Source organism: Capricornis sumatraensis, chromosome 3 (genome assembly GCF_032405125.1).
Source record: "Capricornis sumatraensis isolate serow.1 chromosome 3, serow.2, whole genome shotgun sequence".
NCBI lineage: Eukaryota > Metazoa > Chordata > Mammalia > Artiodactyla > Bovidae > Capricornis > Capricornis sumatraensis.
The window spans coordinates 23,538,387-23,565,283 of NC_091071.1; the positions used below are offsets into that span (position 1 = coordinate 23,538,387).

Consider the following 26,897-nt stretch of genomic DNA (forward strand, 5'->3'; position numbering starts at 1 on the left):
TCATGGAACATTCTCCAGGACAGATCACATCCTGGGCCATAAATCTAAACTTGATAAATTCAAAAAAATCAAAATCATTCCAAGCATCTTTTCTGACCATAATGCATTAAGATTAGATCTCAATTACAGGAGAAAAACTACTAAAAATTCCAACATATGGAGGTTGAACAACACACTTCTGAATAACCAACAAATCACAGAAGAAATCAAAAAAGAAATCAAAATATGCATAGAAACTAATGAAAATGAAAACACAACAACCCAAAACCTGTGGGACACTATAAAAGCAGTGCTAAGAGGAAAGTTCATAGCAATACAGGCATACCTCAAGAAACAAGAAAAAAGTCAAATAAATAACCTAACTCTACACCTAAAGCAACTAGAAAAGGAAGAAATGGAGAACCCCAGAGTTAGTAGAAGGAAAGAAATCTTAAAAATTAGGGCAGAAATAAATGCAAAAGAAACAAAAGAGACCATAGCAAAAATCAACAAAGCCAAAAGCTGGTTCTTTGAAAGGATAAATAAAATTGACAAACCATTAGCCAGACTCATCAAGAAGCAAAGAGAGAAAAATCAAATCAATAAAATTAGAAATGAAAATGGAGAGATCACAACAGACAACACAGAAATACAAAGGATCATAAGAGACTACTATCACCAATTATATGCCAATAAAATGGACAACGTGGAAGAAATGGACAAATTCCTAGAAAAGTACAATTTTCCAAAACTGAACCAGGAAGAAATAGAAAATCTTAACAGACCCATCACAAGCACGGAAATTGAAACTGTAATCAGAAATCTTCCAGCAAACAAAAGCCCAGGTCCAGACGGCTTCACAGCTGAATTCTACCAAAAATTTCGAGAAGAGCTAACACCTATCCTACTCAAACTCTTCCAGAAAATTGCAGAGGAAGGTAAACTTCCAAACTCATTCTATGAGGCCACCATTACCCTAATACCAAAACCTGACAAAGATACTACAAGAAAAGAAAACTACAGGCCAATATCACTGATGAACATAGATGCAAAAATCCTCAACAAAATTCTAGCAATCAGAATCCAACAACACATTAAAAAGATCATACACCATGACCAAGTGGGCTTTATCCCAGGGATGCAAGGATTCTTCAATATCCGCAAATCAATCAATGTAATACACCACATTAACAAATTGAAAAACAAAAACCATATGATTATCTCAATAGCTGCAGAGAAGGCCTTTGACAAAATTCAACATCCATTTATGATAAAAACTCTCCAGAAAGCAGGAATAGAAGGAACATACCTCAACATAATAAAAGCTATATATGACAAACCTACAGCAAACATTATCCTCAATGGTGAAAAATTGAAAGCATTTCGCCTAAAGTCAGGAACAAGACAAGGGTGCCCACTTTCACCGCTGCTATTCAACATAGTTTTGGAAGTTTTGGCCACAGCAATCAGAGCAGAAAAAGAAATAAAAGGAATCCAAATTGGAAAAGAAGAAGTAAAACTTTCACTGTTTGCAGATGACATGATCCTCTACATAGAAAACCCTAAAGACTCCACCAGAAAATTACTAGAGCTAATCAATGAATATAGTAAAGTTGCAGGATATAAAATCAACACACAGAAATCCCTTGCATTCCTATACACTAATAATGAGAAAGTAGAAAAAGAAATTAAGGAAACAATTCCATTCACCATTGCAACGAAAAGAATAAAATACTTAGGAATATATCTACCTAAAGAAACTAAAGACCTATACATAGAAAACTATAAAACACTGGTGAAAGAAATCAAAGAGGACACTAATAGATGGAGAAATATACCATGTTCATGGATCGGAAGAATCGATATAGTGAAAATGAGTATACTACCGAAAGCAATTTACAAATTCAACGCAATCCCTATTAAGCTACCAGCCATATTTTTCACAGAACTAGAACAAATAATTTCAAGATTTGTATGGAAATACAAAAAACCTCGAATTGCCAAAGCAATCTTGAGAAAGAAGAATGGAACTGGAGGAATCAACTTGCCTGACTTCAGGCTCTACTACAAAGCCACAGTCATCAAGACAGTATGGTACTGGCACAAAGACAGACATATAGATCAATGGAACAAAATAGAAAGCCCAGAGATAAATCCACATACATATGGACACCTTATCTTTGACAAAGGAGGCAAGAATATACAATGGAGTAAAGACAATCTCTTTAACAAGTGGTGCTGGGAAAACTGGTCAACCACTCGTAAAAGAATGAAACTAGATCACTTTCTAACACCGCACACAAAAATAAACTCAGAATGGATTAAAGATCTAAATGTAAGACCAGAAACTATAAAACTCCTAGAGGAGAATATAGGCAAAACACTCTCCGACATAAATCACAGCAGGATCCTCCATGATCCACCTCCCAGAATACTAGAAATAAAAGCAAAAATAAACAAATGGGATGTAATTAAAATTAAAAGCTTCTGCACAACAAAGGAAAATATAAGCAAAGTGAAAAGACAGCCTTCTGAATGGGAGAAAATAATAGCAAATGAAGCAACTGACAAACAACTAATCTCAAAAATATATAAGCAACTTATGCAGCTCAATTCCAGAAAAATAAATGACCCAATCAAAAAATGGGCCAAAGTACTAAATAGACATTTCTCCAAAGAAGACATACGGATGGCTAACAGACGCATGAAAAGATGCTCAACATCACTCATTATCAGAGAAATGCAAATCAAAACCACAATGAGGTACCACTTCACACCAGTCAGAATGGCTGCGATCCAAAAATCTGCAAGCAATAAATGCTGGAGAGGGTGTGGAGAAAAGGGAACCCTCCTACACTGTTGGTGGGAATGCAAACTAGTACAGCCACTTTGGAGAACAGTCTGTAGGTTCCTTAAAAAACTGCAAATAGAACTACCTTATGACCCAGCAATCCCACTGCTGGGCATACACACCGAGGAAACCAGAATTGAAAGAGACACATGTACCCCAATGTTCATTGCAGCACTGTTTATAATAGCCAGGACATGGAAACAACCTAGATGTCCATCAGCAGATGAATGGATAAAAAAGCTGTGGTACATATACACAATGGAGTACTACTCAACTGTTAAAAAGAATACATTTGAATCAGTTCTGATGAGATGGATGAAACTGGAGCCGATTATACAGAGTGAAGTAAGCCAGAAAGAAAAACACCAATACAGTATACTAACACATATATATGGAATTTAGAAAGATGACAATGACGACCCTGTATGCAAGGCAGCAAAAAGACACAGATGTGTATAACGGACTTTTGGACTCAGAGGGAGAGGGAGAGGGTGGGATGATTTGGGAGAATGGCATTGTAACATGTATACTATCATGTAAGAATCGAATCGCCAGTCTATGTCCGACGCAGGATACAGCATGCTTGGGGCTGGTGCACGGTGATGACCCAGAGAGATGTTATGGGGAGGGAGGTGGGAGGGGGGGTTCATGTTTGGGATCGCATGTACACCCATGGTGGATTCCTGTCAATGTATAGCAAAACCAATACAGTATTGTAAAGTAAAATAAAGTAAAAAAAAATAAAAATAAAAATAATCTGTAAAATAAATAAATAAATAAATAAATTTAAGAAAAAAACGGGATAAAACTACCATAGGACTCAACAATCCCATTACTAGGCATATAACCCTAAGAAAACCATAACTGAAAAAGACACATGTACCCCAAATGTTCATTGCAGCACTATTTATGATAGGACATGGAAGCCACTTAAGATGTTCATGGACAAATGGATAAAGGTGTGGTACATATATAGAATGGAATATTATTCACCCATAAAAATGAATGCATTTGAGTCAGTTCTAATGAGGTGGATGAACATAGAGTCTATTATACAGAGTGAAGTAAGTCAGAAAGAGATAAACAAATATCATATATTAATTCATATATATAGAATCTAGAAATATGGTACTGATGAACCTATTTGCAGGGCAGCAATGGAGACACGGACATAAAGAACAGACTTGTGGACATGGCGAAAAGGAGAGGGTGGGTTGAATAGAGAGTAGCATGGAAACATATATATTATCATATGTAAAATAAATAGCTGATGGTAATCTGCTGTATAATACAGGGAGTGCAAATCCAGTGCTCTGACTACCAAGTAGGATGGGATGGGGTAGAAGGTGGAAGAGAGATTCACGAGGAAGGGGACATATGTGTGCCGATGGCTAACTCATGTTGATGTATGGCATAAACCAACACAATATTGTAATGCAATTGTCCTCCAATTAAAAATAAATAAATTTAAATTTAAAAAATGAAAAAATAAATAAAAATTTTAAAATGTTATCATGGGACTACCCTGGTGGTTCAGAGGTTAAGATTCCCTGCTTTCACTGCAGTGGGCCAGATTTGATCCTTGATTGGGGAACTAAGATCCCACAAGCTACATGGCAATCATAATGCATATTACCATATAATATAAACATAATATTTTCTGTATGTCATGAACAAATTTTCATATCAATAAATCTATTCTAGCACATCCTTTTAAATGGTTAGAGTACTCCGTTAAGTAGATATAACATTTTAACCAACCCCCCATTTTCATTTTAACCAACCCCCATATTCATATTCCCATATTTTTGCAATACTATGACAAACACACTTATACATACAGCTTTGGTACATATGACTGTTCCCTAACAATATTGTGTAATTGTCTTGTCTACTAATAGGACAGTCTTTATCATTATCATGGCCTCTCTGTGCCTAAGTAAGCCTGAACTGATAGATGTAACTACAAAGGGCAACAACAGTAATATTTCCTGGCTTTTCTTTGCCTAATAACAGTACTGTGTACATTCTGAAATTGCATGCTAATCTTTGGAATGATAAAAAAATTTTTTTAACTTAAAATTTCTGCTGTGGAAAAACTTAGTTTCATTTTGGTTTCTGGGGCCAAGGGAGATTAAGGCCTAAGATCATTTGACAACCAAAAGATGATTTATAGATTTTTCAGATGGGGTCTTATCAGAGAGCAAAGATATTTGGCAGTTGCTACAACTTTCAGATTCTGACAAGGAAGATAATATTCTGGCAACTTAAAGTCATAGGAAAATTAGAGCGCAAGAAGGATAAGAGCATTATATACCAATATTGTACAATTTCCGTATTAAAATTTACAGTTGTGGTACCCCAGCCTTTTCTTTGATAGTAAGTAGATAACACTTAACTAAATAGAAGCTACAAGCTATTCCTGGTAAGTCTCATTCCACTCCAGTCTGACATCTATCGAGAGCTGGAAGCAGGGTTAAAAATACCTGGTGAGGTAGTCCACAATCTTATTGTCAGGTTTAACAAGTTCATCCATAACACAGCCGCCTCCTTCAGCAACCAGTGAGATACGTGTTAGTTCTCTTCCCTTGGATGTAAGGCACTGAAAGATTAGGATGTAGTTAGGCTGCTAAACTGTGGAAGCTCTTGCTTTCTCTCATTATTTAAGACTATATCAGCTGTCATCTATTCTAATCTGCTGGGGTCCCTGAGACAACAGTACAGCTGTTTGCTGACTAAAAGATCCAATATGAATGAAATTAAAGCTAGGCAGACTACTGAACATTATTATAGTTATAGGTAACCAACACAGTACAATTTCTCTGGGAAGGATGTGCTTAAGAGGGACAGAAACAATATTATCAATTACAATTGTACCACTTACTGTGTACTACAACCCAGTATCATGCTAAGTATCACTACAAAGTAATTTTTATTAGCATGCACTATTATCTAATCCAATACTAGGTGTTTCATATACCATCTCATAATAACCCCATGAAATAGCCTCTAACATTATCCTCACTTCACAGAGGGAGAATTAGGGAATTAGTTTGTCCAAGGAGACAGGCAAGGCCAGGATACACACCCTGATATGACTCCAAATCCTTAGATCTTATCCACTGTTAAAAGAGTTGAGAAACTATTACTTGAGCACTAAGTGAGAGGGAATACACAGCATTTGAAAGAAGGTTTAGACAAAGTAAAACATAAAGGAAGCTTAAGCAGGGAAATCCTTCTTCTAATCTTAAATGTGTAAAACCAAGTCAAATCAATGGTAATTGCGGCAAGTCTTCAAGGCAACAATGAAAAAACCTGTGCAAAAGACAGAAGCAGGCTTCAACTGGTAGTCCAGTGATTAAGAATTCACCTGCCAATGCAGGGGACATGGGTTTGGTCCCTGGTCTGGGAAGATTCCACATGCTGCTACAGAGTAACTAAGCCCAAGAACTCCAATTGCTGAAGCTCATGTGCCCTAAAGTCTATGTTCTGCAACAAGATAAGCCACCACAAGAAGCCCTTGAACTGCAACTACAGAGTAGTCCCTACTCACTGCAACTAGAGAAAGCCTGCACACAGCAAGAGAGTCTCAGTGCAGCAAAAAAAAAAAAAAAAAAAAACAGAAGCAATCAACTTCAAGTAATAATCAAAAATTAGATTGACTAGTTAGAAAACTTATGTGATATTTATTCCTCATCCTGAAGCAAAGATTCAATTTTCCTAAAATGTCATGAAATGGGTCCACTTTCAGTTATTTAAACTGAATGCTAGAACTGAACACAATCAAGACAACTAGACCCTAGTGTGCAACACTCCAGTTGAAAATCAAAAGTAGCACTTACCATTTCACAGTCAAGGCCAAAGAGAGGACTGTTGTCTGTTACAGAACCATTACATTTGGTAGGTACAAAGTTTTCAGAGTCAGGAAAACCTAGGAGGAAAAGGAATAAAACATTTACCTTTAGAACTAGAAATGGTAAATACCACTCCTATATTTATTCAGGGAAAACTGAGATTCCACATTTGTGGGGCATTTCTCTATATTAGACACCTGAAATATGAAGATTAAATGAGATAATTTCTGTCCTTAATTTTTTATCCATCTACTCATTTTTATATTTGGGGAGAATAATGTAGGCTGCTGTTATTGGGGATGCTAGGGCCTAGGTTTCCTTGCAGTTACCAAGTAACAATTTTTTCCTCCTTATTAGCAATAACAAATTGTACCTAAATCCAAAGTCATGGGACCTTTTCCATGTATGCACTAACAGAGGATGAATAAAGTATGCAAATGACTGTATGTGGTATTGCTGAATCTGAAACTCCAGTACTTTGGCCACCTCATGCGAAGAGTTGACTCATTGGAAAAGACTCTGATGCTGGGAGGGATTGGGGGCAGTAGGAGAAGGGGACGACAGAGGATGGGATGGCTGGATGGCATCAAGGACTCGATGGACATGAGTCTGAGTGAACTCCGGGAGATGGTGATGGACAGGGAGGCCTGGCGTGCTGCGATTCATGGGGTCGCAAAGAGTCGGACACGACTGAGTGACTGAACTGAACTGAACTGAACTGAAACAAAACAAGAAAAAGTAGGAATGAAATTCCACCATAGCAGAGATCTGAAAGGATTTCACTGAAGGTCGAAAGTTTAACTAACATTCACCATATACACTCTAGCACCCTTAAAATTTCTCTGAGATCTCTTTTTAGAAATGTGCTGCATTTTCTAGACTCCCAGCCTGAAAATTCCCTACAGAGGCTCAGATATAGGCTTAGGATACCCCTTCCTAAGTGAATAAGTCAGGCACATTCATCTCAGAAGCCTAAAAGTGTCTGAATCACTGAAGATTCCTACCTTCAGAGAGAAGCTGAAACAGTAAAGGTAACATTTAGATTTTATCTGACAAGAAACTAAGGGGAGTATGAAAAGCTTTGACCAGTTTCTATGTCACAGTACCTTGAAATTTCCAACTGATTACAATTAAAAGAATCAAAACAGTCTAACCCAAAAGGAATATTCTCAAATCTTAGAGACATGGTACTTGCTGACCTCCTTATATCTGTAGTATTAGTATCAATAATACCACAAAATAACTTTTAAAGCACTATGTGCCCCATGCTAAGCATTTTCTGTACATTAACTCAATCTTCATGGCAATCCTATGATATATGAACTGTTAACTCCATCTTACAAATAGCTTTTTTACTTTAAGTAAATCTATTTTAAGAGGAAATTTATGTATCCAGAATACAAAAAGATCTCCAGTAATAAAAAAATACAGCCCAATTAAAAAATGGACAAAGGATCTGAAAAGATATACAAATGGCCAATAAGCATATAATGAGATGCTGAATATCATCAGCCATCAGAGAAATACGAACCAAAATCACAATGAGATACTAATTCACACTAGGATGGGTATAATCAAAAAGAGTATAACAAGTGTTGGTAAGGATGTGCAAAAATTGGAAACCTTATACATTGCTGGAGGGAATGTAAAATGGTGCTGCTGCCTTGTAAAACAGTTTGGGGGGAGGCAGTCCAAAGATAGAGGAGAAATAGGATGGGGAGACCACTTTCTCCCCAACTAATTCATCAAAAGATCATTTGAATGTTGAGCAACTTCTACAAAACAACTTCTGAACGCTGGTGAAGGACACCAGGCACCCACAAAGGCAGTCCAATCTCTTTGAAAGGAGGTAGGACAAAATCTAAGACAGAAGATTTAGGGATGGAGACCCATCCTGGGGAGGGAGTCATGAAGGAGGAGAAGTTTCCAAACAGTAGGAAACCCTTTCACAGGCATGTCTGTGGGGAGTTTTGGAATCTTAGAGGGCAACACAACCAGGAGAAGAAAAAAAAAAAAACCCACAGAATATGTGCAACTACAAGTGGAGATGGAGAAGTGGCATAGAGGCTCATGACAAGGATCGGGCCTGAATGCCCTGAGGACAATCTGAGGGAGCTAATGTGAGACAGCAACCCAAACCATGGGCTCCACAGAGACAAGAAAAAAAGACCTTTCCCTCAAAAGGCTCTAACAACACATGGTGACCCCTGGTGTACTCACATAACAGAGGATTGAGAAAATACCAAAGGACAGCAAGCTGGCCGCTGTATAGGGCTCTCCCTCCCTGAAGGCAGAAAGATAGGCATGTGACTGCCAGAGCTGGAAGGCAAACGGCTGCTGCAATCTTGGCCCCAGAGACAACATCTTCCAACAAACTGAGCAGGCTCCCAGTTGCTAACCATGTCTTCCTGGGATCCTCGACAGTTGACACCTGCCAGGAGTATCGCAGCCTGAGATCAGCTCCCCAGAGGAGACACATGGCATATCTGGGACTGTGCTCTCACTGCACACCTGGGAAACCAAGCAGCCAGGACCTGGGAGGTGAATAAGACACACAGCCCACCTGGGACAGTGTAGTCGCCAAACACCAGGTCTCACATAAGCTGCTTGGACCTTGGAAGGGCACAAAACACACAGCCCATCTGGGTCTGTCCCTCTGTGGAGAATCCAAGAACCTGAGCAGCTTAGACCTGGGAAGTGCACGGAATGCAGGGCGCACTTGGGACAGCGCCCTTGCAGAGCACCCTGGAGCCTGAGAAGTGTGGACCCAGGAAGTACATGCCGCCTCGGGCTGTGGCAAACCCAGTGTGGTCTATCCACCATGAGCCTCCCCACATGCCAGCAGTATTTGTTTGCAGTGTCCCTCCCTCCCCACAACACAACTGAACAAGTGAGCCTAAATAAGTGGCCACCTTTGACCCCTGTGTCAGGGCGGAAATTATACACTGAAGAGATCTGCAAACAGAGGAAGCAAAATAAAGAAGGAGGAACCACTCTGGAAGTGACAGGTGCCTCAGACTAAAACTCGGCAGTTAATACTGAGACTGTGCACATTTGAGGGGCACCTATAGAACTTCAGAACAACTACAAGCTGGAACAAGGGACTATCTGACACTGAACTGACCCCACACTGTTCATAACAGCTCCATAGAAATTCCTAGATATATTTTTACTATTATCGCTTCTTAATTTTTTAAAAAAATTTTAGTTCTTTATTACTCCTTTAACTTTCATTTTTATAGCCTACTATTACCTTTCAAAAAAAAACTTAGTTTTTAAAAACAAATTCTATTTTTTTTAATTTTGTGATTGATTTTGTTTTAAATTTTTTATATTGTACTTATAAGAGTCTAACCTCTATTCCAGGTTTTTAATCTTTGCTTCTTGATATTTGTTAGCAATTTTGTACCTTTAAGAATCTAGTGTTCAGTATCCATTTTCATTTAGGGATTTGATTACTGGCTTGATTGCTCTCTCCCCTTTGACTCTCCATTTTTCACTCGAGGTCAACTCTATCTCCTTCCTCCATCTTCTCTTCTCTACATAACTCTGTGAATCTCCCTGGTGTCCCTGGCTATGGAGAATTGTTTCGCCATTAACCTAAGGGTTTTATCTTCTGTGCTGTATGGAAGGAGAAGTCTTAAGGCTACAGTAAGAGAAGGACTGAAAGCCAGAGGCAGGAGCATTAACTCCAAAACTTTAGAACATCAGAGAACTCTTGACTCCAGGGAACATTAATAGACAAGAGCTCACCCAAAAGTCTTCACAACTACACTGAAACCAAGCTCCAACCAAGAGCCAATAAGTTCCAGTCCAAGACACGCCACACTAATTCTCTAGAAAAACAGGAACACAACCCTGAACATTACAAGACAAGCTGCCCAAAGCCATGCCAAACCCATTCAGTACAGTTCAGTTCAGTCGCTCAGTCGTGTCTGACTCTTTAACTACTGGACACTTCATTGCACTCCAGAGAGAAGAGATCCAGCTCCACCCACCAGAACCCAGACGCAAGTTCCCCAAACCAAAAAAAAACTTGACAAGCCACTATTCCAACCCCATCCACAGGGAGCAGACTTCACAATTAAGAGGAACCACAAACTTCCAGCCTGCAGAAAGGGCACCCCAAACACAATAATCTAAACAGAACAAAAATGCAGAGAAATATTCAGCAGGTGAAGGAACATGACAAACCAAAGGGGAGGAGATGGGGAGTCTACCTGAAAAAGAATTCAAAATGATAGTAAAGATGATCCAAAATCTTGAAAACAAAATGGAGTTACAGATAAGTAGACTAGGAACAAGGATTGAGAAGATACAAGAAATATTTAACAAAGACCTAGAAGAAATAAGGAAGAGTCAATTAATAATGAACAATGCAATAACTGAGATTAAAAGCACTCTGGAGGGAATGAACAGTAGAATAACTGAGGCAGAAGAGAGGATAAGTGAGGTGGAAAATAGAATGGTGGAAATAAATGAAGCAGAGAGGAAAAAAGAAAAGAATTAAATGATGACAACCTCAGAGACCTCTGGGACAATATTAAACACCCCAACATTCGAATCCTAGGTGTCCCAGAAGAAGAAAACAAAAAGAAAGGGCATAAGAAAACACTTGAGGCAATAACAGTAAAAAACCTCCCAAAATGGGGAAGGAAATAGCCACCCAAGTCCAAAAAACCCAGAGAGTCCCAAACAGGATAAACCCAAGGTGAAACACCCCAAGACACATATTAATCAAACTAACAAAGATCAAACACAAACAGCAAATATTAAAAGCAGCAAGGGAAAAAGCAACAAATAACACACAAGAGGAATCCTGTAAGGATAACAGGTGATCTTTCAATAGTAACTCTTAAGGCCAGAAGTGAATAGCAGGACATAGTTATGAAAGAGAATAACCTACAACCAAGATTACTCTACCCAGCAAGGATCTCATTCAGATATAAAGGAGAAAACAAAAGTTTTACAGACAAGCAAAAGCTGAGAGAATTCAGCACCACCAAACCAGCTCTTCAACAAATGTTAAAGTATCTTCTCTAGACAGGAAACACAGAAAAGGTTTATAAAAATGAACCCCAAACAACAAAGCAAATGGTAATGGGATCATACTTATCAATAATTATGATAAATATAAATGGGTTAAATGCTCCAACAAAAGAAAAAGACTGGCCAAATGGATACAAAAACAAGACCCCTTATATATGCTGTCTACAAGAAACCCACCTCAAACCAAGGGACACATACAGACTGAAAGTGAAGGGCTGGAAAAAGTTATTTCATACAAATGGAGACCAAAAGAAAGCAGGAGTAGCAATACTCATATCAGATAAAACAGACCTTGAAATAAAGACCATGATAAGAGATAAAGAATGACACTACATAATGATCAAAGGATCAATCCAAGAAGAAGATATAACAATAATAAATATATATGCAACCAACATAGGGGCACCTCAATACATAAGGCAAATGGTAATGAGTATGAAATAGGAAATTAACAGTGACACAATAATAGTGGGGGACTTTACTACCCCATTCACACCTATGGATAGATCAACCAAACAAAATTAGCAAGGAAACACGAGCTTTAAACGATACAATAGACCAGTTAGACCTAATTGATATCTATAAGGCATTTCACCCCAAAATAATGAATTTGACCTTTTTCTCAAGTGCAAACAGAACATTCTCTAGGATAGATCACATCCTGGGCCATAAATCTAGCCTTGGTAAATTTTAAAAAATTGAAATCATTTCAAGCATCTTTTCTGATCACAATGCAGTAGGATTAGATGTCAACTACAAGAAAAAACTATTTAAAAACATATGAAGGCTAAACAACACACTTTTGCATACCAACAGATCATGGAAAAAAATCAAAAAGGAAATCAAAATATGCATAGGAACAAATGAAAATGAAAACACAACAACCCAAAACCTATGGGATTCAGTAAAAGCAGTGCTAAGAGGAAGGTTCACAGCAATACAAGCCTACCTCAAAAAAGAAGAAAAACATCAAATAAACAACCTAACTTTACACCTAAAGCAACTAGAAAAAGAAGAAAAGAACCCCAAAGTTAGTAGAAGGAAAGAAATCATAATAATCAGAGCAGAAATAAATGAAAAAGAAACAAAGGAGACTATAGCAAAGATCAACAAAACTAAAAGCAGATTCTTTGAGAAGGTAAATAGACAAACTTAGCCAGACTCATCAAGAAAAAAAGAAGAATCAAATCAATAAAATTAGAAATGAAAATGAAGAATCACAACAGACAACACAGAAATATAAAAGATCATAAGAGACTACCATGAACAATTATATGCCAATAAAATGGACAACTTGGAAGAGATGGACAAATTCTTAGAAAAGTATAACCTTCCAAAACTGAACCAGGAAGAAAGAGAAATCTTAACAGACCCACCATCACAAGCATGGAAATCAAAACTGTAATAAAAAATCTTCCAACAAACAAAAGCCCAGGACCAGATGGCTTCACAGGTGAATTCCATCAAAAAATTACAGAAGTGCTAAAACCTATCCTACTCAAACTCTTCCAGACAATTGCAGAGCAAGGTAAATTCCCAAATTCATTCTATGAGGCCACCATCACCCTAATACCAAAAACAGACAAAGATGCCACAGAAAAAGAAATCTACAGCCCAATACCACTGATGAACATAGATACAAAAATCCTCAACAAAATTCTAGCAAACAGAATCCAACACCATACTAACAAGATCACGCATCATGACCAAGTGGGCTTTATCCCAGAGATGCAAGGATTCGTCAATATTTGCAAATCAGTCAATGTGATATACCATATTAACAAAATGAAAGATAAAAACTATATGATTATCTCAATAGATGTAGAGAAAGCCATTGGCAAAATTCAACACCCATTTATGATAAAAATTCTCCAGAAAGCAGGCATAGAAGGAACATACCTCAACATAATAAAAGCCATATATGACAAACCCATAGTAAACGTTATCCTTAATGGCAAAAAATTAAAAGCATTTCCTCTAAAATCAGGAACAAGACAAGTCTTGTTCACCACTTTCACCACTACTATCTAACATAGTTTCGGAAGCCCTAGCCACAGCAATCAGAGAAGAAAAAGAAATAAAAGGAATCCAGAATGGAAAAGAAGTAAAACTCACCTTTTGCAGATGACATAATCCTGTACATAGAAAACCCTGAAGACACCACCAGAAAATTACTAGAGCTAATCAATGATATAGTAAAGTTGAAGGATATAACATTAACACAGAGAAATCTCTTCCATTCCTATACACTAACAATGAAGAAACAAAAAGAGAAATTAAGGAAACAATCCCATTCACCACTGCAATGAAAAGAATAAAATACTTAGGAATACATTTACCTAAAGAAACAAAAGACCTATATACAAAAAACTATAAAACAATGATGAAAGAAATCCAAGATGACACAAATAGATGGAGAAATACCATGTTTGTGGATTGAAGAATCAATATAGTGAAAATGAGTATACTACCTGAATTAATCTATAGATTAAATTCAATCCCTATAAAGCTACCAACAGTATTTTTCACAGAACCAAAACAAATAATCTCACAATTTGTATGTAAACACAAAAAAACCTCAAATAGCCAAAGCAACCTTGAGAAAGAAGAATGGAATGGGAGCAATCAACCTGCCTGACTTCACACTATACTACAAAACTATAGTCATCAAGACAGTATGGTACTGGCACAAAGACACACACCTATGGACACCTTATCTTTGACAAAGGAGGCAAAACATACAATGGAGAAAACACAATCTCTTTAACAAGTGGTGCTGAGAAAACTGGTCAACTACATGTAAATGAATGAAACTAGAACACTTTCTAACACCATACACAAAAATAAATTCAAAATCGATTAAAGATCTTCATGTAAGACCAGAAACTATAAAGCTCTTGGAGGAAAACATAGGCAGAACACTCTGACATAAATTACAGCAAGATTCTCTATGACCCACCTCCCAGAGTAACGGAAATAAAAACAAAAAACAACAAATGGGACATAATTAAACTTAAATGCTTTTGCACAATGAAGGAAACTATAGGCAAGGTGAAAAGGCAGCCATCAGAATGGGAGAAAATAACAGCAAATGAAACAACTGACAAAGAATTAATCTTTAAAATATATAGGCATTTCATGTAGCTCAATACCAGAAAAACAAAAGACCCAATCAAAAAGTGGGCCAAAGAACTAAACAGACATTTCTCCAAAGAAGACATACAGATGGCTAACAAAAATGAAAATATGAATGAGTGTTTTAACATCACTCGTTACTAGAGAAATGCAAATCAAAACCACAATGAGGTACCATCTTATGTGGGTCAGAATGGCTGCCATCAAAAAGTCTACAAACAATAAATGCTGGAGAGGGTGTGGAGAAAAGGGAACCTTTTTACACTGTTGGTGGGAATACAAACTAGTACAGCCACTATGGAGAACAGTGTGGAGATTCCTTTAAAAAACTTGAAACAGAACTGCCATATGACCCAACAATTCCACTGCTGGGCATACATACCAAAGAAACCAGAATTGAAAGAAACACATGTACCCCAATGTTCACTGCAGCACTGTTTACAATAGCTAGGACATGGAAGCAACCTAGATGTCCATCGGCAGAGAATGGATAAGGAAGCTGTGGTACATATACACAATGGAATATTACTCAGCTATAAAAAAAGAATGCATTTGAGTCAGTTCTAATGAGGTGGATGAAATTGGAGCCTATTATATGGAGTGAAGTGAAACAGAAACACCAATACAGTATACTAACACTGTATATATGTAATTTATATGGAATATATATGGGATTTATAAAGACAGTAATGATGACCCTATCTGCAAGACAGCAAAAGAGACACAGATATAAAGAACAGAGATTTGGACTATGTGGGAGAAGGCGAGTGTGGGATAATTTGAGAGAATAACACTGAAACATGTATATTACCATATGTAAAACAGATGACCGGTACAAGTTTGATGCATGAAGCATAGCACTCGAAGCTGGGTCAACCCAGAGTGATGGGGTAGGGAGGGATGTGTGTGGGGGGGTTCAGGATGGGAGGACACATATTCACCCATGGCTGATTCATGTTGATGTTTGGCAAAAACCACCACAGTATTGTAAAGTAATTAGCCTCCAATTAAAATAAATAAATGAGTAAATTATTTTAAATTTTTAAAAAAGGAAAAAAAAAAAGACAGTCTGGTAGTTCCTTAAAAGGATAAACAGAGTTACCATAGGATTTGGTAGGTATATACCCTTTGCTACATACTTATGAAAAATGAAAACATATACCCATGCAAAAACTTTCATCTGGATGTAGCATTATTCACAACAGCCCCGAAGTATAAACAACTCAAATGTCATCAACTGATGACTGGATAAATAAAATGTATAAACATACATGGAATATCATTAGAATGAAAATAAATGACATAATAATACATGCTACAACATGGATAAACCATGAAAATTTTATGCTAAGCTAAAAAAAACAGTTACAAAAGACCACATATTGTGTGATTCCATTTATATTCACAATAGGTAAATCTATTAACAGAGAGTAACTAGTAGTTCCCTTGGGCTAAAGGGCATTGCAGGAAATGATAGTACAAGGTTTCTTTTGGGGTGAGGAAAGCATTCTAAACTGATTGTGGCAATAGTTGACGAACTCTGCAAACATACTAAAAACTATTGAAATTGTATACTTTAAATGGGTGAACTGTATGATAGGTTAATTATATCTCAATAGGGCTTTATTTTTTTTTTAGAAATTATAACATTATTGCTGTGATTAAGAGGTAATAAATAAAAGAATTTTTATTAAAGTCTTACTACATAACTGACCAAGGCTCTGAGCCTAGACCTATTTATTAAAGAAAATGGAGGTGGGGGTGGGTGGGAGGAAGATTAGAAGTACTAGAGAAGTGTTAAAATGTTAAAGACATATTGACTTCAATACACTAAAAAGGAATGAAAGAAAAATAAAAAAGGAATATTTTTTTATTCCCACAAAATATTTCAATGTTATTTAAGGTCATGTTCATGTACTACGTAAAATCAGTCACAGTATACATCCTATACTTTACACAACATTGCACTTAAAGTATTTCCTCTTTAATAGAGGATGGAATAAGTCACTTGGAAAGCAGTCCATAAAAACAAACTTTCAACAGTAATATTTTTAAACAAACTGACAGATATTCTTCCATTGTTGCCAACACAGGATAAAATCTATACCAACCTTGTAATGGAAAGTGATATGTTTTCATTTCCTCCTTTGTGAGAAGGCATCTAGTCAAGCCCACTTTCTTAGAGCCATACTTTTGAATGATGGGGTCTTTCTGCAAGTTGATGCTAATTTTTGAGCTAGCAAAATGTAAAGACCCTGAAACAAAGACAATTACATATGTTACAAAGTATATTTATAACACCTCAGAGGACATGTCTTTTAATGATGTATAGATCAAAAGGTTTATAAGGCCCAATCCCAACTTTAAAGGAGCTTGCATTCTAATGTATTTACAGAAGCACAAAGCAAAAATAACTCTCAAATGGGTTGTAACAATAAAAGCTATAAAAGGGAAAGGGAGAATACACTGGCTGAGATAGTCAGAAATGGTTCAAGAGAGGAAAAGACTAGCTGAGTCTAGTCTTAAAGGGCAGAACTCAGATATTTGCTGTACTAAACTAGCCTGTTAATGATGGACAGGGAAGCCTGGCATACTGCAGTCCATGGGGTTGCTAAGACTCAGACATGACTGAGCAACTAAACTGAACTGAAACTAGTCTGTTACAGTGTCTGCCACTCCTAATAAGTCTACTGCACCCCTAACCACTTGCTCAAACATAAGCCTGTTCTTTAAGAAGCAGCAGTTACTGATTGGATTAAGAGTGGGGACCTGGCTAAAAAGGGAGCCAATTATAAACTGACCAGTAATTTGGTATTCCTTGCCATGCTCAAAAAGAATAAGGGTATCAGCTAAGCTGATCAGCTTTCTTGCTTCCAAAACTGAACTAGAAATACAGAGAACAGACTAGTTAGAACAGAAAACAAAGAAGCTAAGATGCCATGAAAAGGATAAAGAAAAGGTCTTCACCAGAGGCACTTAGATTCTTGATGTCTTTCTAGTCCATAGGCATCCTTCAAATAATATCCTCTCACTTAAGGTGGCCTAAATGGGTATCTGGTCCTGGCAACCCAAACAGCCAAAATATCAGAAATAAGAAAAGAGGGCATTCCAAGTAAGAGAAATGTACAAACCAAACTTGGTAAGGTAATGACAACAAGTCAGGGAGGAAAAAGATCTTTGTAGAAGAGCAGTATAAGAAACAAGTTGAAAGAAGAGGGGAAAAGTGAACTGTAGACCACTATGAATATCAGGCTCAAGAGTTTGGACTTATGGAGCAACAGAAAGCTCCTGAGAAGGGAAGTGGCATAACCAAACACTACTTTAAGAAAGACCAATCTCAAAGATATGTAGAAAATGTAGTAGAGAGAAAAATGACTTTGCAATAATTCTGGCAAAAAAAAAGTCTGGATTAAGATGGTGGAGGGATGGAAGAAAAAGGATAAAAGAAACATTACAGAAGGAAAACTGATAAAGCATAGTGACAGAATAATTCAGTTCAGTCAACAAAATATTTACTGAGTACTTATTATATGCCTGGAATTGCTCTACCCAGTAGATTCCCCAATGAACAAAATCAACAAATTCTCCTAAATTCTAGTTGAGAAGATATACAATAAACAAATACATAATATATTAGGTGAGGATAAGGTAAAGGAGGAAAGGGAGTGCTAGGGCAGGAAAAGGGTCAATGTCATATATTTTATAATCAGGGAAGGTCTCTTATAAAGTAACATTTGAATAGAGATTCTTAATAGCAAAGGGAATGAGTCATGCAGATTGGGTATGGGGAGCCAAAATAAAAGAAATTCTAAAATTCAAGACTGGTATCTTAGAGAAAAACAACACTAACAGGAAAGAGGATTTGAAGGTGGAAGTCTATTATTTAAGGATGAAAAAAAAAATGCTTTTAATTATCCTACGATTGAGGGTACAATGGAATATCCAGGTAGCAACATCCAGCAGGCAGCTGAGAAAATGTAGGCCTGGAATTTGGGACATCAAAGCTAAAGATGCGGGAGTTATCCCCAGAAGAGGTGGGTAAACTGGAGAAGAATAGATGAATATTTCAAAGAAAGACTAAAATGAAGAAAGATCAAAGTGCTATGGACTTTGGACTATAACTTGGACTTTGATATTTAGGTTGGGAAACTGAAGCAAAATCCTTAGGACAGAGAATTAGCTATAACCCTCTAGTTCCTCAATGCTTACAGAATAAACCCAAAATTCTTAGCATGGCATTTACAGCCTGCAAAACATTTAAACCTACCTCTAAGCCTCATCTCTCACTACTACATCCCCTCTTATTCCATCTCCACCCCTAGTCACCCTCAACAATCCATATTCTTCAGTCACATCAATTTCTTTTTTCAGATTACATCCTTTCTTTTACATCTCAATGCTTTTACATGAGTTTTGAATTTCATAATGACTACTCTGTAATTCACTCAAATATGTCAAAACATAGTAGATTTTAAATTAAATGAAGTTGCAGGTCTGATATGGACATCTGTTAGAAAGAAGCAAAGGGAAACAATGCAAAGATAGGAAGTAAGATGCTTTTGAGCTAGAAGATAATAGGAAACGGTGATGGAGAATATGGAAAGGAATCATTGGTTCTTCCTCACCACTTTTTCATGTTCCCTCAGTGCAACTATTCAATAATTTAAACGATTTCTGAATATACATACAAAAAGCATTATTGAACAATACTTACCTTACTATCTGCAATGAACTGTTAAGGTCTATTCCATCACTCACCTCCTTGCCCCTCAAAAGACAAGGTCAGCTATAACTTGCTAATGGGACACAACCCAGTCTGAAAAACACTGCTATTGTGGATATTTATACTTTAGCTGGCCAGCATCTAAACTTGCCTATTCCCCATTGTGAGTAGTATTAGTGAGCATCCCCTCATTAGTAAGAGGTAAGATCTTCCTTCCCATTTGTACACTTGTGTGTACAAAGACCCAGGGACAGTTTAAAAATGATTCACAGTGATTCATAAGAATCTACTGTCAGTGATAACCAGGGAATATACTTTTCTTTTTCCTTAAACACACACACACACACACAAAATTGCTTTTCTGCTTAATTTAATTGGAATTGAGTTTTGTTGTTTGCAAAAATAAACTTGACTGATAAACCTACTTGTAAGCATATCCAAGGGCTTCCCCAGTGGCTCAGCAGCAATGAATCTGCCTGCAGATGTGGCAGGAACCGGGGGGTTCAATCCCTGGGTCAGGAAGATCCCCCTAGAGAAGGAAATGGCAACCCACTCCAGTATTCCTGCCTGACAAATCCATGGACAGAGGAGCCTGGTGGGCTACAGTCTATGGAGAGGCAAAGAGTCAGACATGACTTAGTGACTAAGGAACAACAAAGCATATCCATATGAGCAGATCATCAAACCAGAGTCATAATCATACCTTCCATTGCTTTGGGCAGATTCCCAATTATTTGTTTCTTTTGCAGCCCGATGATATCAGCTAGGAAATCAGATGAAGGGGGAGGCAAGCGGAATTTCTGAAAATACATAACAGGCTTTTACAAAAATGTTTGAAAGCAGTTAAACTTTCAAACTGTCAAAGGTCTAGACTCAGTGCTATGCTATGTAGACTCAGCTCAGCGCTATGAAAAATCTGGACCTTAACTGTTTGCATTGTAAAATGAGAACTGTTTTCTTAATGTGTAAAAAGGACTGAATAAGTGAAATACCATTTATCCTACTCTAGCAATTTTCTTTGCTTCCATGACTACACATTATACTAAAGAAACAAACATTAAAAAACTTGTAACTCAGAAAAGCAAAGTACCCTTTATTTTTCAAAGCACTTTCATATGCATTACTTTAGTGGAATAACATGCCAGGTAAAAATGACACAGAAAAGCAATGATTGAGAGATCAAGCCTCAGGCTCACCTGGGCTTAAATTCCAGCTCAACCACTTACTAGCTGTAACCTGGACGCATTACTCAGTTTCCTTATGAATAAAATGGGAATTTTAAAAAGTATCTCTTATAAGACTATTTTGAGAATTAAAGATGATGCATGCTAAGTATGAGTAATAAAGGGCTGAGCACATAGGTAGTATTCAACAAATTAAAGCAGAAAAGAAAATGAAGACCCAAGGAGAATTAGGTTAGGGCTAACAAATTCAAATGCTCTCCAGGGTAAATGGATGAAACAGTCTGATAAAGAATGGAGGAGGCTATGGGAAAATGAAGAGTACATGCCCTTTCTAAAGAAGACAGCTGCTATTCAGCTCCAGATACTGTTTTAAGGGAACTCAATCTTGTGATATTGTCAAGAGAGGCCAAGAAATATGGATTTTATATAAATTTCATAATTTTCAAAAACACCAATGCCCGAATAATATGTGACAATGTCATCTACAATCTGGGAACTATAGATTACGGCCTGGGAACTATAGATTGCAATCTGAGATTTTGCCTAGATAACCAAAAGAAAAAATCAGAGACAAATCTAATCCCAACACAAGGTATCAACTGTAGCCTTTTTAGCTTTCTACAACTTCTACTTCTTGTTCAATCAGGCTGCCAAGCAGCACAATTTGAAATATATGCACTAGTCTCGAAGTGTGAGAACCTGACTCAAGTCCAGATAAAAAGTTTTCTTGACTTACATGTTTGAATGCCTTTCGGAGAAATCCAAATTCCAAATAGAACCTGTAAAAGTGTAGCTGACTCAATCCCTGCAGTATAAAAACCACCACATTTTTCAGGTGGTTTTGGTGAAAAAGCTGGCACCAGCTGTTGAAAAATCAAACCAATACAGCTAAAACTGAAACTTTTAAGTCAGTTACAGGCATTCAGAAGGGAAGTGTGAAAAAAGCACTGAGCAACATCTATCAGAGTTTATCACTGCTCATTGACTGCCTGGAAATGAAGAACAGCAATTACAGCACAGAATTTAAACAAAGATCTCTTGAGGTAATTATTTATTTCATTCAAATCAAGTAGAATACCAAGTGAAACACAATGAATTCAAATCCAAAATCTTATTAAGATGTATTTTAAACTGGAACTAATTAAGCTCAATTTACAAAGGCGTACCTTCAACATCCTAATCTGCTCTACAATCCTTTCTACGCAAGTAATAAGCACATGACTGGCTTCAAGAAAGCCAGTTTTAGATAAAGTGACAGAGCAATGGCAGTATCTGTTAATGCAGAGAGGGTTTTTGAGGTATTTAGCTACCCAACCACCAGACAGAAGTATATATCTGAAAATCTCGCTATTGGCACATACACAAACACAATTTTCATTAGACATTTAATAATGGCACTAAGGATACCAGAACAGTCATATTCTCTTTGCCCTTGATTTGTAAAGAAGAAAAAAGATTGGAATTCTTAATATATGATGTTATTTCAAACAGGTCTCCATCAGAGGTTATAAACTAAAATACCTATAGCAGCCAAACAGATAATATAAATAAGGGAAGCAGGCCAGGTGGGACATTGAAGTATACATCTAAAATGAGAGGCCAATATTCATAGGGACAGTTGCCAGAATTTTTTCAAGAAATATGGATTTTTACAAAGGAATTTCCAATTTAAATTGTTGGTAATTTTGTTTAAAAAATTGGGACATTCTGGGTGGGCAAATAAAAAATGTCAGGCAGATATGGTTCCCTAGATACAAATTTGAAACCTCAGGTCTATATCCATCTAAAGTTCATCTCATACCTGGGTTTAGGAAAACTGGATTTGCCCAGAACTGCATACTTCAGCAATTCACATAGCTGGCCATGGGTTACTTCACAGTTTTCAGCAAATAAAATGGTAGATAATCGAGCTTTCTGCAAAAGTAAATCAAGGCATGACAGATTATGATTATAAACAATAGCAACAAAAACAAGGCAAATTTTAAAATACTCTAGTTTCTTATTATTTTACCATAATATAAACATAAGGAGGGTTCTAATTAATTAGAAATGAAGGTCTAAAACAACCTGTGATATGACAGTATTACTAAGATATTTAATAAACACTGATACAGAACCTTAATTATAGATATCCCTAGCTTGTTATGTGCTAGTAATAGCAGGATGAATAAAATATGCTGTTAAGAAGCCCATTCTACCAGGGTGAAAAAATGCAGAAACAGGTAATTCCTGTTTAAGATATAGGTGCTGTTCTAAAGATAAAGGAGCAAAGAGGCTAAAACTAACTGTCTTGGGGGGTTGGAGAATTTTAGAGACAGCATAACTGAGATGAAAATAATGGAACTGGACCTTGAAAGTAATGAGTCAGCCAGGTAGGAGGAAACATTGTGCCTAAATGCGTAGTTTGGTTTGGCTGGAGCCAAGACTGCCTGTTTTGTAGAGCAATGGAGATATGAGAGGAAAGTGAAGTTGGAGTCAGATCATAGAAGACCAATGTGGCCTAAACAAAGGAGTCAGACTTTAAGCCTCTCCTTAAAACAGCTTTGTACTTACATAAAGTTATTAAAGTTATTCATGCTTGTTAAAAAAGAGTCAGATAATAGAGAAGAGTAAAACTGACAATAGATAGGTGAAAATAAGTCACCTGTACTTGTACAATTCAAGTACAACTCATATCATTTTTCCTTTGGTCTGAGAGGCCTCAGAGTAACAGTGGTTAGGAGTTCAAGCCCCGGAGTTCCACTACCTAAGGTCAAATACCAAGCTCTACCATTCTAAGTGCCATAAGATGTTAAGAGGTTAGGGACAAGTACTTTGATCTAAGACTAAGGTTTTTTCATTTATAGAATAATAATAATTCTATCTTATGAGATTATTGGGAAAACCAACAAGGTAATGTACTGAGGCAAGAGTAATGTACTGAAGCCAGTGCCCAACATACCCTAAGATAAGTAAACACCAGATATTATTACTGCTATTTTCCCATGTGACTATTTAAAGCTAATGCTGAGCACTTACCCACTTCTTACCCACATCTATTAAATCATTTAATTCTTTGTAAGTGGGCACTACTATTAACCCCATTTTACAAATAAAGAAATGGAGGAACGACAGATAAGTGCAGAACCAAAATCAGAATGCAGGCTCCAAAGCTCAAACTCTGTTAATCTCTATCCTATACTGTCCCCAAGGGATTACAGTTTACATTGTTTTGTAACCAACTCCCTCCACCACAAAAAACCAAAAACAAAAAACCCCAGGGGAAGTCTAGTGGTTAGGATTTGGCACACTATAATTGCTATAGCTCAGGGTTCAATCCCTGGTAAGGGAAAAGAGATCCTGCAAGCCGCTTGGTATGGGGATGGGGTGGGGGGGGTGGGGGGGCGGGGCGTGGAAATCTGTAAATATCTTTCCATAGCTGTTAAATATAACAAACATCAATTTTAATAGTCTACTCTTTCAATTCACCTAAAAACTTACAGCTTACCTAAAAAAAATTCCCTATTGATGACACTTGTTTAAATTATAAACAATATTATGATGAGGATCCTTGTATAGACATCCTTGCACACCTATTTTCTCAGGATAAATTCCTGGTCAAATAATCATGTACATTGTACAGGAGACAGAGATCAAGACTATGCCCGTGGAAAAGAAATGCAAAAAAGCAAAATGGCTGTCAGAGGAGGCCTTACAAATAGCTGAGACAAGAAGAGAAGTGAAAAGCAAAGGAGAAAAGGAAAGATATAAGCATCTGAATGCAGAGTTCCAAAGAATAGCAAGAAGAGAGAAGAAAGCCTTCCTCAGCGATCAATGCAAAGAGAGGAAAACAACAGAATGGGAAAGACTAGAGATCTCTTCAAGAAAATTCAAGATACCAAGGGAACATTTCATGCAAAGATGGGCTTGATAAAGGACAGAAATGGTATGGACCTAACAGAAGCAGAAGATATTAAGAAGAGGTGGCAAGAATACACAGAAGAACTGCACAAAAAAGATCTTCATGACCAAGACAATCACAATGGTATGATCACTCACCTAGAGCCAGACATCCTGAAATGTGAAGTCAAGTGGGCCTTAGAAAGCATCACTACGAACAAAACTAGTGGAGGTGATAGAATTCCAGTAGAGCTATTTCAAATTCTGAAAGATGATACTGTGAAAGTGCTGCACTCAATATGTCAACAAATTTGGAAAACTCAGCAGTGGCCACAGGACTGGAAAAGGTCAGTTTTCATTCCAATCCCAAAGAAAGGCAATGCCAAAGAATGCTCAAACTACCGCACAACTGCACTCATCTCACACACTAGTAAAGTAATGCTCAAAATTCTCCAAGCCAGGCTTCAGCAATACATGAACTGTGAACTTCCAGATGTTCAAGCTGGTTTTAGAAAAAGCAGAGGAGCCAGAGATCAAATTGCCAACATCCGCTGGATCATGGAAAAAGCAAGAGAGTTCCAGAAAAACATCTATTTCTGCCTTATTGACTATGCCAAAACCTTTGACTGTGTGAATCACAATAAGCTGTGGAAAATTCTGAAAGAGATGGGAATACCAGACCACCTGACCTGCCTCTTGAGAAATCTATATGCAGGTCAGGAAGCAACAGTTAGAACTGGACATGGAACAACAGACTGGTTCCAGATAGGAAAAGAAGTACGTCAAGGCTGTATATGGTCACTCTGCTTATTTAACTTCTATGCAGAGTACATAATGAGAAACACTGGGCTGGAAGTAGCACAAGCTAGAATCAAGATTGCCAGGAGAAATATCAATAACAGATATGCAGATGATACCACCCTTATGGCAGAAAGTGAAGAGAACTAAAGAGCCTCTTGATGAAAGTGAAAGAGGAGACTGAAAAAGTTGGCTTAAAGCTCAACATTCAGAAAACGAAGATCATGGCATCTGGTCCCATCACGTCATGGGAAATAGATGGGGAAACAGTGGAAACAGTGTCACACTTTATTTTTTGGGGCTCCAAAATCACTGCATATGGTGACTGCAGCCATGAAATTAAAAGACGCTTACTCCTTGGAGGAAAAGTTATGACCAACCTAGACAGCATATTGAAAAGCAGAGACATTACTTTGATGACAAAGGTCTGTCTAGTCAAGGCTATGGTTTTTCCTGTGGTCATGTATGGATGCGAGAGTTGTACTGTGAAGAAAGCTGAGAGCCGAAGAATTGATGCTTTTGAACTGTGGTGTTAAGGAGATCCCACCAGTCAATTCTAAAGGAGATCAGCCCTGGGTGTTCTTTGGAAGGAATGATGCTAAAGCTGAAACTCCAGTACTTTGGCCACCTCACGTGAAGAGCTGACTCATTGGAAAAGACTCTAATGCTGGGAGGGATTGGGGGCAGGAGGAGAAGGGGACGACAGAGGATGAGATGGCTGGATGGCATCACCAACTCGATGGACGTGAGTTTGAGTGAACTCTGGGAGATGCTGATGGACAGGGAGGCCTGGTATGCTGTGATTTATGGGTTCGCAAGGAGTCGGACACAACTGAGCAACTGAACTGAACTAAACTGAATCATGTATACCTTACATTCTGACAATATTGCTAACTCCTGAAAAAATATACAAATTTATACTTATCAAATAAAAATATACAATATTGACTATGTATGAAGGACTCTATATGTAGCAGTAAGTAATCACAGTTCCCAAACATGGGATGTCAGAGCCTGAGTAGGATGGGGAGAGCATACTACACAGGAGGAAGTCCAGGTGAATGCAGAGTTCCAGAAGGAGTGGTAAGAGAACCTTCTTAAGTGAACAGTGAAAAGAAATAGAGGAAAATAATAGAATGGGAAAAACTACAGAACTCTTCAAAAAAACAGGAGATGTTGCAGAGAGGCAGCCAATTCTGACTCCATGTTGGAACTGTTTCTTTGACTTGGTTTTCGTTGCTTTTGTTATTATATATAACCATACAGAATGGTTTGCCTCAGAGAATCCTGCCCCTCTGCCTGACTGTTTGAACTAAAATGTCTTTGTTAGAACCCTGTCCACCTGTGGATGGCAGGAAGGAAAAAATTAACACATCCCCTGCCTGAGGCTTGCCATTCTAGATGTTTGCAAAATTAATGGCCTTTTTACTTTGCTTCTTTCTCTC

At 37.4% G+C, this 26,897-nt stretch overlaps 1 protein-coding gene across 1 annotated transcript in view; it reads right to left on the bottom strand.

The window, feature by feature from the left end:
- REXO5 (RNA exonuclease 5) overlaps positions 1-26,897 on the bottom strand; it is a 66,040-nt gene that overhangs the window by 34,948 nt on the left and 4,195 nt on the right. Inside the window, exons 2-7 of the mRNA XM_068969196.1 lie at positions 22,577-22,689; positions 21,512-21,638; positions 20,295-20,391; positions 16,980-17,123; positions 6,673-6,761; positions 5,317-5,432 (exon numbers count right to left, since the gene is read on the bottom strand). Of these exons, the coding sequence (XP_068825297.1) occupies positions 5,317-5,432; positions 6,673-6,761; positions 16,980-17,123; positions 20,295-20,391; positions 21,512-21,638; positions 22,577-22,689 (686 nt within the window). The remainder of the gene's footprint in view (positions 1-5,316; positions 5,433-6,672; positions 6,762-16,979; positions 17,124-20,294; positions 20,392-21,511; positions 21,639-22,576; positions 22,690-26,897) is intronic.